Here is a 14979-nt window from a genome sequence, read left to right on the forward strand (position 1 = left end):
TCCATAGTTGTACCTTTGCCAACTTTTAATTTATTTCATTCATTAAAAAAAAGGGTACGACAAAATGAATTTCAGAAGAGATTTATTGAATATGAACAATTTGAATTTTAAACAGGAAGCCTGAAACTCAGGTAGGCATGAAATAAAAGGCATTTTTATTACTATGTTTAACAGTCCTCCGTTAACCGAGCTAATTTCAGATAAGACAAGTTGCATATGTCAACATATTCAAAATAGGCAAAACTGTTGTTGTATTTACATTCCAGTGGCTGTTGGTAAGACAGTAAATAAACAGCCTCCAGACAGAGAAGCGGCCTCAGGCTAGACTAATTAGATCTCAACTGACAAGTAACATAAGCTGAAGATAATCACTTATAGCAATACAAGGCCCTGAATAACTGTTCATTTCAGTCTTTACAATCTCAATAGGTGTACGCCTGCAGCAGAGCAGACAGATTATCATTTTTCTTCAAAACAAATAAGCTAGAAGATGCATACAAGTGATATTTTCAGCATATTGTATTACTTCATCATTAGCCAATTTTCCACAGCGAGGCCTAATAGAACCAGCCAGGACTTATTATGCTGCTAAATTTACCCCCCTAAACAACAAAATTTACATGAAATATTTTTGCATCTTGCCACCAGCGTTAATTTCTCAGCTGGGCTGCGGCTTCAACAAACGAATTATGCTTTCCATCATCAGTTATTATCATTTCACTTTAAATCTGCTGTGAAAACTGGCTATTTACAGAACACATGCGAGAGGAGCTGTTTGTGGTACAATGGCTGTTACAACACAACCATGAACCATGAACCCTCTACTCTGAATACAGGGTTCCTGCACATTCTCCCATTTCAAAATTACACACCTTTTCAGACTAATTTCTTAACTGGATTTAGAGATTTTGGGTTGTGTTCAATATGACGTATTGTCGACAAATATCACATTTTGAGAAATGACAGAAGAGTCTATAACAGTCATGTGTATCAGGACTGAACAATATTTTTTTCATACTTGTAGACTAATAGTGCAATTCCAAAACTTCACCAAATTCATTTTCCTTACATTTCCAGACGTGTGTAGGAACCCTGCATAGACCGCAAACCTCCTCCTGGGTGCCATAAACCTCTATTAAGCACCAAGTAGGTAAAGAAGAATGAGGTTAGATAAACAGACTGACTGTAGGCAATTGAGAAACAGCTATGCTTAAGTGTTTACACCAATACTGCAGTCAGAATGAAATATCTCATGAAAGACATGAATAATGAAGTACAGCATTTGATCCACTAGTGGCAACGGCAAATCTGATAATGGTAATCATCTATTGTTAAATATTCAGCGTTATCATTGTTATGTTTTCCCACATTCAGTGTTATTATAAAGTAAACAAGTTGCCTTGCCCTAAGGAGGTAATGATGAACGGCCCTCGCTGGTTGTCAACCTATCCTTCGCATTTAAATGCCAATTGGTTGATATAAATTAGTTTCTAACAGCAAGTCAGAGCCGTACAATTTTCTTGCAGACAATCAAAATAACTTCTAGACTTTCCATCAGTAAGAAAATTAAGAAATCACATTCCTATAAAAATTGCTATTACTCAGGGGAAGGTGCTTTGACATCCAGCTCAAAAAACATTTGCTGTGACTCAATCCAAAGCACAACATTCGATAGTTCAAAATAGCTTTTACACTTGAAATGGCATAAATGACTTGAGAAGAAACATGGTAAAGGTTTAAAAAAAAAAACGCCAACTTTATTCGCAAGTCATTTCTGCTTAATAAGAATAATTAAATAAGCATTTAATCTCAAAATAATACAAATGGATACAATAAACTTAATTACACGATGAACCAATAATATGATTTGAATGAGATGCATTTGTTACAGAACAATATCCCATAATAGCGTGACTAAACTAGATGCAGCCATATCAAGATAGGACCAACAGGGGGTGATACACAAATGAATGTGAATGTGCTGTACATTTCTAAAGATAGCTAATCGGTATGGATCGGTGACCTCATCCACACATACCAGAGAAACACACACTGACAAAGACAAAGAGACACACATTCAGAAATGTTGTGAAGTTCTGAACAAACCCGACACAATCTGACTTGAAGAATAAGAGGGAGACACAGAGAGAAAGTGAGGAAGAAAAGCAGCTGACCTCTGCTGCTGCTCTTCCAGTAAATGCTGAGATACGATATGACAGGCTGGGGTATATTTGGTATCAAACAGCAGTGATGGGCAGTCAGTCACTTCCTCTCTGGTGCAGTTTCTGATGCCCACGCTGCTTCTCAATGTCCAGCATCACTACGAATAGATGTGTCAAAAAGTAGATAGTTGATAGTGAGGAGGACAATTTCTAAAAAGGCATATTAGGTGTGTGGGTATGTGTGTATTCTATTTACATGTTGCTGCAGAAAAGGCTAGGGCAGCGCTGGCGAAAAACGTTCTTCCTGATTGAATTTCTTTGTGGTGAAAAGTGTGTGTGTTCGTGCGTGCAAGCAGCAAGTATGCATGGTGTGTGTGTGTATGTGTGTTGCGGCAGAGGCTCAAGGTTGATGGATCAAACTGGCAGGTTTCCTTGTCTAGTTGATGAGCTTGTTGGCTCTCTGGTTCGCCTCATCAATGCGAACTTTGTTCATGTCCGCCTGAAAGACACAGATGGAACAGTTGAGAAAGGTGGCAATATCAATTTCAACCTTTTTCTCTCTATAAAGCAATCCACTGTTACTATAATATATAAATATACTACAATAGTTGGAATGGGAGGGGGGGACAGACAAAATTCTACACAGTATGTAGAATCACATATTGTACCCCTGAAAATCTTATATATCTATACTTAATTCCCTAATTGGCCATTAAGCTTGATACACAGTAAACATTTTTGTCATGCCTCTTAACGGCCACTAGGGGCAGATCCATGAGGAACTTCTAAAAAATCTAAAAAAAAAAACAGTTTACATCCCCGACCCAGGTCACGCTGAGAGAAAATCAAAGTGACTCCCACCTTGTCCGTGATGCGGTCAATCTGTTTGTTCTGCTTGTCTATCTCGCTGCCCATGTCCATAGCCATGTTTTTCAGGTTGCCAATGATGCTGCCCACCGCGTCCAGGTTTTCCTCCATCTCATCCTCGCGCGCATCGTTGGTTATCCTGTACCACAGATGTAAAGTGAGACGAGCTTTATTTGTCCCCAAGGGGAAATTTGTGTCTCAAGCGTATCACAACATGCCACACGTGACTAGCTCTATTTAGCATTACAGGAGGTAAATACTGGCCTGTAGCATTCACCTAAATCCGCATCATCTATTACAGTCTCTAAATATATTCATAGTCATTTATGATTTAGGTTCTTTGAGAAAAAGTTTAAATTTTAAGCAATCTGCCCAGTGGTCCTCAGTACATATTTGAAGTATGGTAAACAGCTTTAAACCTGCAACTGTCAAAGTTTGTACTGGTTGAAACTTGCATGTTTGGGGATTATTTGAATTTCTCATGAGGCTTTTGACAGACAGTAACTCATCACTTGGAATGAACACTTCTTCTAAACACTTCTTCTCTTAATACCAGTTAACATGTTTCTGATGATGTTGTGGTCAAAGATTCTTAAGGTAGTGAAATGTCCAGGAGAGGGAAGTGAGCCCCACCTCTTGACGTAGGGTCCCGAGGGTGCCGAAGCATTCATCTGGGGGGCTTGGCCATTGCGGACACCCGAGGGCTGCCTGGAGATCACAGCCCCGCCGTCGCCCACGTTGCTGCCGGCGTCACTTCCTCCGAGCCCCCAGGTACGCTTGTACCGCGAGTCGTGCTCTATGGACGTCACCCTGGGGGGAAAAAACAGAAAATCAGAACAAACCAGGAAATCTTTAGGTGTCTGGGTTAAGGCTGACAAGTGTGTAAGGTTAAATCTTACTACAAGGCTACTTGTGGAACTGTACGGCATGAGTAGTAAGGCAACTAAATGGCAACTAATATTACTACTAGGCTACCACTACTATTACTACAGATGTTAATTATAATTAAGTTGAATTCATTTTTTCCATACCTTATCTGTTGGTATTCGTCAAAGTATCCTCTCCTCCAATGTGAAAGCATTTTAGGAAGATTTTTTGCCATGTTTAGAACCAGGTAAGAACATACTGTGCACACACACTGACACTGTATATTGATATGGCTTGATGGGAAGAGTTTTAAGTGTGCGCAGCCTAGCACAGTGCACCTGTCGTGTTAAGAACTGGGTAGGGATAGGGCTGGGTAACAAAGGTCGGTACTTTTTTGGCACTGAGTGAAGCAGGTTGGTACTGTGTGTGGGTCTTATGTATCCCCTCGCAATGTATTCGTGACAATGTAAAAACAATAAAGTATGGAAAAAAAAGTGCTAATTTTCGGCGTCTTTCCCCAGTGTAAACTTACTCGCACTCAACTTACTCGCACTCAACGAGTCCCTACAATAAAGTTGAGTGCCTCATGAAAAGTACCAGAAAAAGTACTGATTTAGCACCAGTATCAAAATCAAGAACTGGTACCGGTCCCAAAAACCTTTTAACGATACCCAGCCCTAGGTAGGGAATACACATTCATAAACTTTGGGGGATTGTTCACAAATCCTATCGGCTGTCTTTAGATCAGAAAAACCAAGTACTAAAACATTTCAATTTTGTTAAAACCAGCACATTCCAGCAATAATCAGGATGTGATTAGGATGTATGACAAAGTATGACAACATAATCTCCACCTGGCAATGAATGGGAATTGTGTGTCCAAAAAAAATGTAATAAAATCACAACTGTTACTTCCAGCCTTCACCAGGGTTTAGTGTACAGCTTACCTGTCACAGGGGCAGACGCAGAGGCCGCAGCACTTGGAGAGGTCGGTCAGGTTTTTCTCAGCCTGTCTCATGTCCTGGTTGATCTGGTCCATGCCCTCCTCCACCTGCCTCAGCTGCTCTGAAACACACAGACACACCACACCATGTCAGAATCGCCTTTTTCTCCCAAGTATATTTCATGTACTGGGAGTTGGTCTTAGTGTTTAATTTTGTTTTGTTTGTAACTTATTTATCCATTTATAGATTAGATTAAACTTTAATGATCCCCTTGGGGATGGTTAAATTGGGTCAATAATTGGGCTGTTGCAGCAGTAAAAAATTGGATATAGATAACAATAGAAAAAGAGAAGCTACTAAAGATAGTACAACAAATAATTACAAATGCGCATTGGTTTACAAGGAAGGCATGGCTAAGACAGCAGTTGTACATCAAGTTGCAGGCAGAAAAACAAAAAAATTTTTTTAGCAAGTATAAATACAAGAGACTGGTTCTGGGATATAATTAGACCACTAACTGAAGGCACTAAGGCGCTAGCGATAAATTGGTGCACCAATCGTATCAGCTGATACAGGCCTAAACAAAATGTCTGTATTGGCATACATACCACCAATAATACAATAATACAATTGCCAGTAAACTTGATATTTTGGCACAATCACATCCGGTTAATCTCACAATTACACGAAAACTTAAAAAACAAATAAAGAGCAACCTGATACAAAAGGATGTGTATATTATTGTATTTTAGAATACTATTTAGGCTGTAATAGGGTTAGGATGATGATTAAGATTCATATTAATTAACAATTTTTTGTGGTCAGAATACCATGTGTCACTTAGAATTAGCTCCTTTCAAAATGGGTGAAGAACATCCAAAAATGAGTAACTGTAACTTTAGATTAAAACTTCACCATTACCTTCATTCATTGTCTTTGAGATGTGACAGAATCAGAGCAAAAAATGAATAAAAAACGAAAAATGAATAAATGAGAGGAAAGAAAAAATGATAAGAGGCATAGAGGCATCTCCACCAGAGCTAGTGGTATTAATGTTGTATATCTACCTCCTTGCTGGTCCAACATCACCATGGTGTTGACGCCAGTCTGTTTGCTCTGGAAACACAAGAGAAACACAAACTCAGAACCAAGAGAAAGATTACAGATAGATTTTTGTATTATAAAGAATGGCAAGAACCGCGGTTTCAGACAACTCATACTAAATTAATTAGGAGGCTGGCTCTGTTCAGAATTCGAAAATTTTAAGAAAAAAAAATTAAAAAGGCCATTAATATTCATAATAAGTGAGATTGAACACTCGGTCATTAATAATTGAACTGCAGTTTCATTCCGGTTCAATTTACGTCATCTTGACATTTCATGAGCCTGGAACTGTACAGGTTTATTGGCCTTCAGCCTATTTTTCAGACTTAGGGAATTACAAGTGTTCACTTTCCATTAAACAAGAGGAATGTAACCTTTTCAATTTTTTTTTTTTTTTATGCCCTTCAATAAAACATTTTCAAAAATCTAACTTCAACCATATGTAAATAATAGTTTGAGGAGCTACATAATATGAATATTTCATTTTGACCAAAATGTCAGATAGGACCTTATAATTTTGAAATTACGATTCACTGAACTGAAAGTTACCTGATCCCAACCCGGGTTAGAGCCACTGATAACTAAGTTGATACGTGCTTTGTGGTCGTCACAATAGCAGTACATGTAAGATGATACAGTGTCAGTTGGAGCAGCAACATTGTCAAAGTCTCACCTCCTCTGCCATCTGCAGCATCCTCCGTGTGCTTTCCAGTGACTAGGGAGGAACAACAGGAGGTGTTAGTAAATGAGGAAAGGCGAGGAAGCTTCTCACCCACAAACACTTTCAGAGAGAGCGAGAGAGACAGACTGAAAAACAGAGACAGAGTTAGAGTGCAATCACACCTACAGTTTGTTTTCTTTGGTCTGAACCATAATGGAAAAGTTTACTTGGTTGGATTTTTGTGTTTGGTTTGTTTAGGTTTACACTGCCCAATTGCAAACAAACAAATTTGATTCCAGTCTCCGTTACTTTAGCTAAGCAGGATGGACTTGTCGGTGCTCTGTGCCGTAATTTTTACCTTCTCTGGCGTTCGTACCAGTTAAGATCTTTCAAGCAGTTGGGAAATGTGCTCCTCAGCTCATAAACTGAGCAAGTATTGTACCTTGTCTTGACTCCAAGTCTGCCCTCGATTCATTTTGTTTCCTTTGATTTTCCAAGCATGAGTAACTGCTGGCTATTAGATGTCAACATCCATCTCCTTATACCCATAAAACCTTTTGGCATCGGTTCCTGCAGTCATTTGGCATAAACCTATTGATTGGTGTGAACGCACCCGTAAGTGACAGAGAGCGATGGGAGTATAAAGAAAGGAGACAGATGCATTGGGATAAAAAGACAGAGACAATATGAGAGAGAATACAATACAGAGACAGAGACAGGGATGAGGAGAGATGCATGGAATAAGAATAAACACACAGAATAAAAAAAAACATCCATATTCATAACGACATGAGAACAGCCGGCAGCAAATCGATACAAGTAGTTTTGTGAGAGTATAAATCTACAAGATCACATCATTGCATGTCCACACTTGGCTTGAAAACAGCTGTTGCGTATCTCCTTTGGCTGTATTTATTTAAATCTGTGTCTGCATTCGCGATTCCCCGCTCTCCCTCTGCATCGCTTTACATCGCTTACATGCTCACTGTGGCTGGATTTAGAGCTGCAACGATTAATCGATTAGTTGTCAACTATTAAATTAATCGCCAACTATTTTGATAATCGATTAATCGGTTTGAGTAATTTTTTAAGAGAAATAAGTCAAAATTCTCTGATTCCAGCTTTTTCTTTACTCCTCTATGACAGTAAACTGAATATCTTTGGGTTGTGGACAAAACAAGACATTTGAGGACGTCATCTTGGGCTTTGGGAAACACTGATCGACATTTTTCACCATTTTCTGACATTTTATAGACCAAACAACTAATCCATTAATCGAGAAAATAATCGACAGATTAATCGATAATGAAAATAATCGTTAGTTGCTGCCCTAGCTGGATTACGTCTAGATTGGGTAGAATCACAATGTGAGCCAGACCGCTTCCATATCTGGTTCTGAAGATCTGATTAACAGCTGTCACTTTGTGAATCCTTGTGCGATTGAATGATAAAAGTCACACTGAAACGGCAAGTGTAACTGTAGACTATGTCATACGCCTCAATATGGCCTTCTCATTGTGTTCCAGTGTCTGGACTCTCCCTGATCAGGTGACAGAGGCTGACACAAACGGGGAACAATCTACTAAGTAAGACACAGACAACCAACCAAATGCACATGCACACACAAACAGGAGAAAACACACAAGAGCAGGTGGACGCAAGCGCACACATGCACACAGACACAAAAAGCGCTGACGACAAAATGGAATGCAGTCAGTTCAGGTGAGCGAGCCTTTGTGCCTCTATTAATAGCAAGTGGTGTTAAGAGAGGTGGATGACACCAGACGAGTGTAGAGGAGCGAAGGAGCGAGGCAGGAAGACGACTCAGGGCATGACTCCATTGTCAGCATCGCTAATGAACTGTTAACAAGAGCGAGTGGGGACCAGATTTCTCATTCTCTCTGTGTTATGTTTGCTCTGAATACATTAATCAGTGAGTTGAGAAACAGACAAACACGAAATTGGAGAGAGGGATGTGTTGAGCTTAGCCAGGCTTCTGTTGGCTTAGCCAGAACATCACTTGGGTGGATAAACATTACATTATGTCTCATCAAATCCTTTAACTTGGCTAATTAAGCTCAAAATAGTTGCCGTTGCCAAATTTTCCAGATTGGGGTGCTGTGACAAAACTTTGAGCCATACTATGGGGTGGCAATTTTTATAATTTGTTTGGGATGGCTTAAATGGCAGTAGCGCCAAGTCTGTTTTTAACACCTGTTTAATACACAGAATGAAATTTAAGACCAGTTTCACCACCAAAATAAACAATAAACCTGAAAGATGCAAAAAAGCAAGCACTACAGCTATTATATGTCTGCAATACACCAGGATGACTAGGAAAATAGCACACAGAAAAAAAACATTTTTTGACTGAGAGGAGACTTTGAGACTGTGTTGTGAGATAATTCAGTTTTAGACAGCCTGCTTCAGACTTCCTAAATACCTGGAGACACTCTCATATCATAACAAAATGCTGTTGTGTTTCGGTTATGAGTGGTTAGCATTAGAAGAAGGACCCTCGCATGCACTGACCCTTCTACGATCTCCTAAGCCCACCACACAAAACAAGATGTCAGTCGACCAGGCAGCAGCAGAAGAGAGAAGAAAGAGAAGAGGAGAAAATTACAGGTTAAGTCAGCGAATACACAGAGAAAAAGAAAAAAAAAACAAGTAAGAAAGGAGAAAAGAGAAAAAGAAAAGAAGAAACACACACGATTAGTACAGCGAGAATCACAGGAAAGTCAAGTGCACACCTAAATCCCCAGCTAGAGCAAGTCCATTTGCCTCCATTTGAATCAGATGGCTGATCATATGATGCCCTGGAGTGCTGATTAAACAATTATCTACTTGATAATAAAACGCTTAGATATAGCTGACAGCATTCAAAATGTCAGAACCACAGAGGGATAAGGGAGCTATCAGGCTAAATTAGGCGTAAAGCGTCACACACTTCCTATAAATGCCTAGCTTAATAATCAACTGTGAATCTAATGAATCTAATTATATCCCCCCTCCCTCCCCAACCCTACAATACTGCAGCATGCCCAGTAGTCAGTGTGAGTGTGTGTGTGTGTGTGTGCGTATTCATTTCATTTTGTCCTACTGCAGTTTTTCCGACTAAGACCAAAACTTTGTCTCTATTGCTTCTTCTGCATGATTATGGCTAAAATGATTCTCGATTATTTTTCTACTATTTCCACTATTATTAATCACAATAACTGTTTATTATGAACAATTATGAACAAATCACATGGATCTTTAATCAACATCTTCGCTATTTTCAATTATAGCGGGTGTGTGAAGTGAAGCGAAATGTTTCAATATTGCCGATGTGCTAATTACATATTAATTGTGCAGGTCATATCTGTATTGTTACATTTGTGGATGTTTTGCATCCGAGTGTTTGTACTTTGGACATTAATGAAGCAGAAGACTATGTAGAAGACTATGTGTATGCTCAGCTCCTGGACTGTTTGTGTGGGTTAATTTGAATTTGCGCAACTCCGGTTTTGCATCTTAGACAAATGTGTTGTCCTGATTGCTTCAGCACTGTTTGTGGCTAATTAGCATCTAAGCATTAGTCATTTCGACATGAATTAAGCAAGCTTCTCACTTGCTGAGGCGGGAGGTAGAGAGGGAGAGAGAGAGGGAAAGAGAGAGGGAGGGAGAGAGAGAGAGTGTGTGTGTGTGTGTGCGTGTGTGTGTCTCAGTACCTCATCGGTCACTTGGTTGGCCCTCATGGTGATCTGTTCCACGGACATGTCTTCCATGTTGCTGCTGTCCTGTTTGGCGGCTCCTCCAGTGGCACCGAGCTCGATATTCTGAGGCCTGGAAGGGAGAGACAGAGAGGTCAAAGGTCACTCAGTAACATCACACCAGAGGGCATCAATATATCTGAATGGTCTTTGTAACTATTCTGTGATCAGAGGTGGTGAAGCTTCATTGCTTCTGTGGTTTACAATACCATTTTTACAGTCTTTTGCATTAGGGATTGGATGCTTCACTGTGGGCCAATGAGAAAGACCATGACCATACAAGAAAAAAAAAGCAAAATGCAAAGCGCTGCTGGCCAAAGAGCAAACTGAATTAACTTTGCGGGATATCATAAGCAGATTCCAATTAATGTAAATTAGTGTATTTGTTGACAATGTCTACAAAAACAGTTTTCTTTACAGCTGAAATAAAACTTAAGGCACACTCACTCTCACGCCACAGCACATTAGTGTGCCGTGGCAGTTAGTGAGGATGCATTGCTGTAGGCTATTTCTCAACCGTGTAATCTTAAATATGGAGAACACATTCAAGGCTATAGAATCTGATAGCACAAGTACAACAACATATGTGCATTGTCGTCCATATGGAGAGGGAAAAAGAAGATGCAAAACCTAAACAAATCAGGCCCTCTTCCTGCCCCTGAAGGAGCGTTAGGAGTCTGAACGCATACAAGAGGCTTGCTGATGAAGGAAACAAAGATCCATTCCACAGACAAAGCAGAAACATTTTTTGTGAGCCTACAGCAGTTCCTTGTTAGTATAGAGTTTAGCTGCAATGTGGCTAGCAGAATGTATGCTAACAATGAGGGAACAGCGATAAGGAGGCTGCGATAGGGAAATCAGGGTCATAAGATTGCATGCTGGATGCTGGCAGAAGTGGGCAGACCATTACTAGCGTTGGCTACATTGCTGAAACCAGCTATGAGGTCAGTTCAGTCAGTTCAAAGCCTGAAATGATAGGCTAATTCCATATAATTTTGCCAGATACTGGAATCACAATTATTAGACGTGATGATTTGACAAACAAAATACATTTTGCATCTCATCACATCTCATTTTGCATCGTAACTTCTTTCAACAACAATGGATATTCGAAATGAAATGAGTTGTTTAAATATTGCTGATATGCCAACATTCTACTATCGTTTATTGCGTGAACTAAAATCACGGTATGCGCTTAATTGTGCAGCCATAATTCAAAATATTAATTGAATCATCATCACTTTACATTATAATGGTAGAGCCTACATCCTCAATAATATCTTTATAGATTGGATATTGGTTCCTTTTCACAGCAAAAGAAATACAATTCCCTAATTGATTAAATGAGCTTAGACTGCTTTAAAAAAAAAAAGGTTCAATCTAAAGCACACGTTATGATGCGGTCGAGGTCCAGTGTTGCCTTTTACAACATTAACCAAAAGGCTGTGTGATGAAATGGAGAAGTCTTTTGTCAGATCCTGAATCAATAGAAAACAGCTACAGCTAAAGACCAAGGGCACAGGCACTCAGACAGTCTTTGTAGCAAGTGGCAACATGAGATCAAGATCGTCATGAGCAAAGAATTAAGCTGATCTGCACTGTGGTACAAAGAGACTGCAGTGTCAAGGACAGCCAGTTAACCATATGAGCAAAGGTCCGGTCCTTTTTGTAAGTGCAGCATATTAGGTACTAGTATTGACACTGCCTTACTTCCCTTTCATTTTCTTCCTCTCCTGCTCTCCTCCCTTCCTTTGGAGTTGAAATGACATTTTCCTGTTTTCGCAATAACCCCTGAACTTTAAGTTCCCTTTCAAACCTGCAGTAACTGACGGTCCTGAAAGAAAAACAGGGAAAATGGATGGCTGGCAGACAGTTCAGAGGATTTAATGTTGTTGACTCTGCGTTTTTTTGAGGAGGAACTTGGTTCACACGGCCTTGACTGCTTTCTCTGACTGAACACTGAACTTGGCCAGACGCTGAGGTGAGCTTTCAGCTCAAACACTGGAACTGGACTCGTTCACACAAATTACCGTCCTCATAACATGACGGTGCCATGCCATATCAAGAGGGGAGGAACATATCAACATTGACAGATCAATAACTTGTGACAATACAGCGGATATCAAAAAGCCTCCGAGTATAGCTGGACATGGATTTAAACTCACATGACCCGGTAATGAAAGGTTATACCTAAGTCTTGGATGGTTAACAAGTAGGGTTTTTTTTGCCCCTGTGCAAATTGAGCCCATCATCAACTAGTCTGACAGTGAGCCCCGCCTTCACACCACACACACGCCTAATGACAAAAAACAAAGCTGTGACACTACACCACATTTGTAACAGGACCTAGAATAATTTAAAAAGCCTTTACATACCCATTCATGTTGCCGTGTAGTGCAGCTCCTTACAGCAACAACAGTCTGTCTAACCCATGTCTTCCTACAGAGACACACATTTCCTGTTCTTCAACTCAAACCTGTTCCTCCAGCTCAAGCTGCAGCAAACTCTGACGTCTTTGCTTATTCCCCCACATTTCGAGGCCTTTTCCTCTCGCAGTTCTCATCCTTGGCACTTCAATGTCCGATATGATGACAACATTGAAGGCCGTGAAGTGTTGTGAAATGTACTGGATGGGGGGTTGACTGCCTAAATTCTGCCATGTGTACACAAACAACAAGCCCATGACATCATGCTGCCATGACAAAGCCTGAACCACCTCCTCAGAATATGACTAATCTACAACGGACAATGGAAAAAATATATCTTTGTGGAGAGATGGCAAAGTGTGAAGCTTTTTCTACTACAGCTGTCAATCATAAATAAAGGGACACGAGACATTGTAGCAGATGGTTAATCATTTCCATCGTATTAAATTTAAATAGGCTGTGTGCTATAACTTTACACCTGGACTTTCAAGCCAAATAGTGCTGAGCAACTACTTAACGTTAGTCGCTTGATAAGCAGGTGACGTTAGACTAATGAGAAACGTTAGTTAAAACAAACACACAGAAAAAGTGTTCCCCCACACCCAAAACAACAAAGTTATGGTTGTAAAGTCCCAAAATAACAATTGAATAGAGAATCAATGGAATAAATCAACATCAACGAGATGATAGTGACAAAGTTTCTGTCAAAGCACAACACATTTTCTTACATTGTCTGAAAAGTTGCTGTTGTGCTGAAGTATGGCAAACGGGGCAGGATCCGGGTATCTCGTTAACCTAGCTGCGTTAGCTGGTGTGCTAGCTTGCTAGTTAGCTAGTTCCGCTTTCTACCAACTACCCGTCAAACAAATATGTTGGGTGGAAACGGAGAAAGATTCTTATCTGAGAAGTTAATACTTACAGTTAACCTTCCTTGTTTTAAGAATGTCCTCGGAACTCCTCCTTCCTCACGGTATGTAAACTTGGCAGTGGCAACTTCTGGATTCCTTCAGTCTGTCCAACACCGCCTGCCTGGCTGTCTCCGAAAAGTGTGTCGGTTGATGCCTTCATGTGCTACCGGAAATATCGGAATGACAAAGTTGGACTAACATAAAGGAACCAAGTTGCCGAGATGTGACGTTTGGGGGCGAGAGCGTGGAGAAAGCGATATGTTATTGTTTGGTATTCTGTGTACACAATTAGAATTAATATATGATTTTATTTTTCTGTTTTCTTTTTTTATTGTAACAAGGACGTTTGGCTTGTAAATGATTTAAAACATCAATTACATGCCTGGTGGCGCATTTTCTCCACTTAATTCTGGTGCTTTAGCACAAAATAGGTCCGTGCCGCTTGATTTCTAAAATAAAACATCAGTCACCGAAGAACTATTTTTGTTGCAGGTCATTTTTTTACTAGGTTGTTTTTTTTTCCGAGCGTCCGGACTTTAAAGCGAGACGAGTCGTATTGTTATGTAGGAAGTACGAGCTTTCGAGGGGCACTTGAAGGCAGCAGATGATGGTGCGCATGTCCTGTCATATGACTCCAGAGGAAAAGAGACGCTGCCCATTTTCCCCACATGAGTGCAGCATTTACCCTCCACCCAGACCCCCCCAGTATTTTACATGAAGACAGACTGCTGGGTGTTTTTCAAAGTGTTTCTGAGAGAGATGCACTGAAATTTGATTCCCCAAGTTTTATGGTTAAAACCACAAAAGCTCGCTCAAGGTGAATGCAAAGACACTGGGCATTGGGCCAGCCAACATATCAACTGACAACGTCTAAAAGGCAAACGCTTATCCTAACTGCAGCTAAATTATTTTCCCCTGTAGGATGACCTGCAGCTAAATACCTACAAGCAGAACATCCTCATAACAGCTCCAAATTGCACAAGGGATGCTCCAGAGCTGCCCTCAGCACACTGCCCACAGAGCCTGGTGCCCAGCTCTCTCTGCCCATGTATCTTTTATAGAGTCTACATAGCATGCATTATTCAGCTATAACACAGGGTCCATCTGGACTCCTCTGAGTGTGTGTGTGTGTGTGTGCGTGAGTTTGTGCATGGGTGTGTGGTCCATACTTAACTTTCGTGCCGTGCCATTTCACGCCACATCCAACAGTCCTTGAAGAACTGAGAATTAGTATTTCCTCTGTAATTACAAGTAATGTGCAATGTGTGTGTGTTTGACAGAGGAA

General features: G+C 40.3%; 1 protein-coding gene across 3 annotated transcripts; it reads right to left on the reverse strand.

Annotated features, from left to right (window-relative positions):
* Positions 1–65: 65 nt before the first annotated feature.
* Positions 66–13832, reverse strand: LOC139649096 (synaptosomal-associated protein 23-like). 3 transcript variants are annotated; one of them, XM_071525411.1, is made up of 8 exons: positions 13706–13832; positions 10319–10433; positions 6618–6659; positions 5908–5956; positions 4844–4961; positions 3663–3839; positions 3024–3168; positions 66–2661 (listed from the first exon to the last, which is right to left on the reverse strand). In XM_071525411.1, the coding sequence occupies exons 2-8, from the start codon at positions 10373–10375 to the stop codon at positions 2599–2601; spliced, it is 651 nt and encodes a 216-aa protein (XP_071381512.1). In that variant the 5' UTR covers positions 10376–10433; positions 13706–13832; the 3' UTR covers positions 66–2598. The 3 variants fall into 3 exon arrangements, with proteins under 3 accessions (XP_071381512.1, XP_071381511.1, XP_071381510.1); XM_071525410.1 differs by lacking the exon at positions 13706–13832 and adding an exon at positions 13515–13652; XM_071525409.1 differs by lacking the exon at positions 13706–13832 and adding an exon at positions 12736–12920.
* Positions 13833–14979: the final 1147 nt, after the last annotated feature.

Source organism: Centroberyx affinis, unplaced genomic scaffold (genome assembly GCF_046629955.1).
Source record: "Centroberyx affinis isolate AG114_WGS23_722 - 3 ecotype Tasmania unplaced genomic scaffold, CSIRO-AGI_Caff_v1 ptg001292l_1, whole genome shotgun sequence".
NCBI classification, from domain to species: Eukaryota; Metazoa; Chordata; class Actinopteri; order Beryciformes; family Berycidae; genus Centroberyx; species Centroberyx affinis.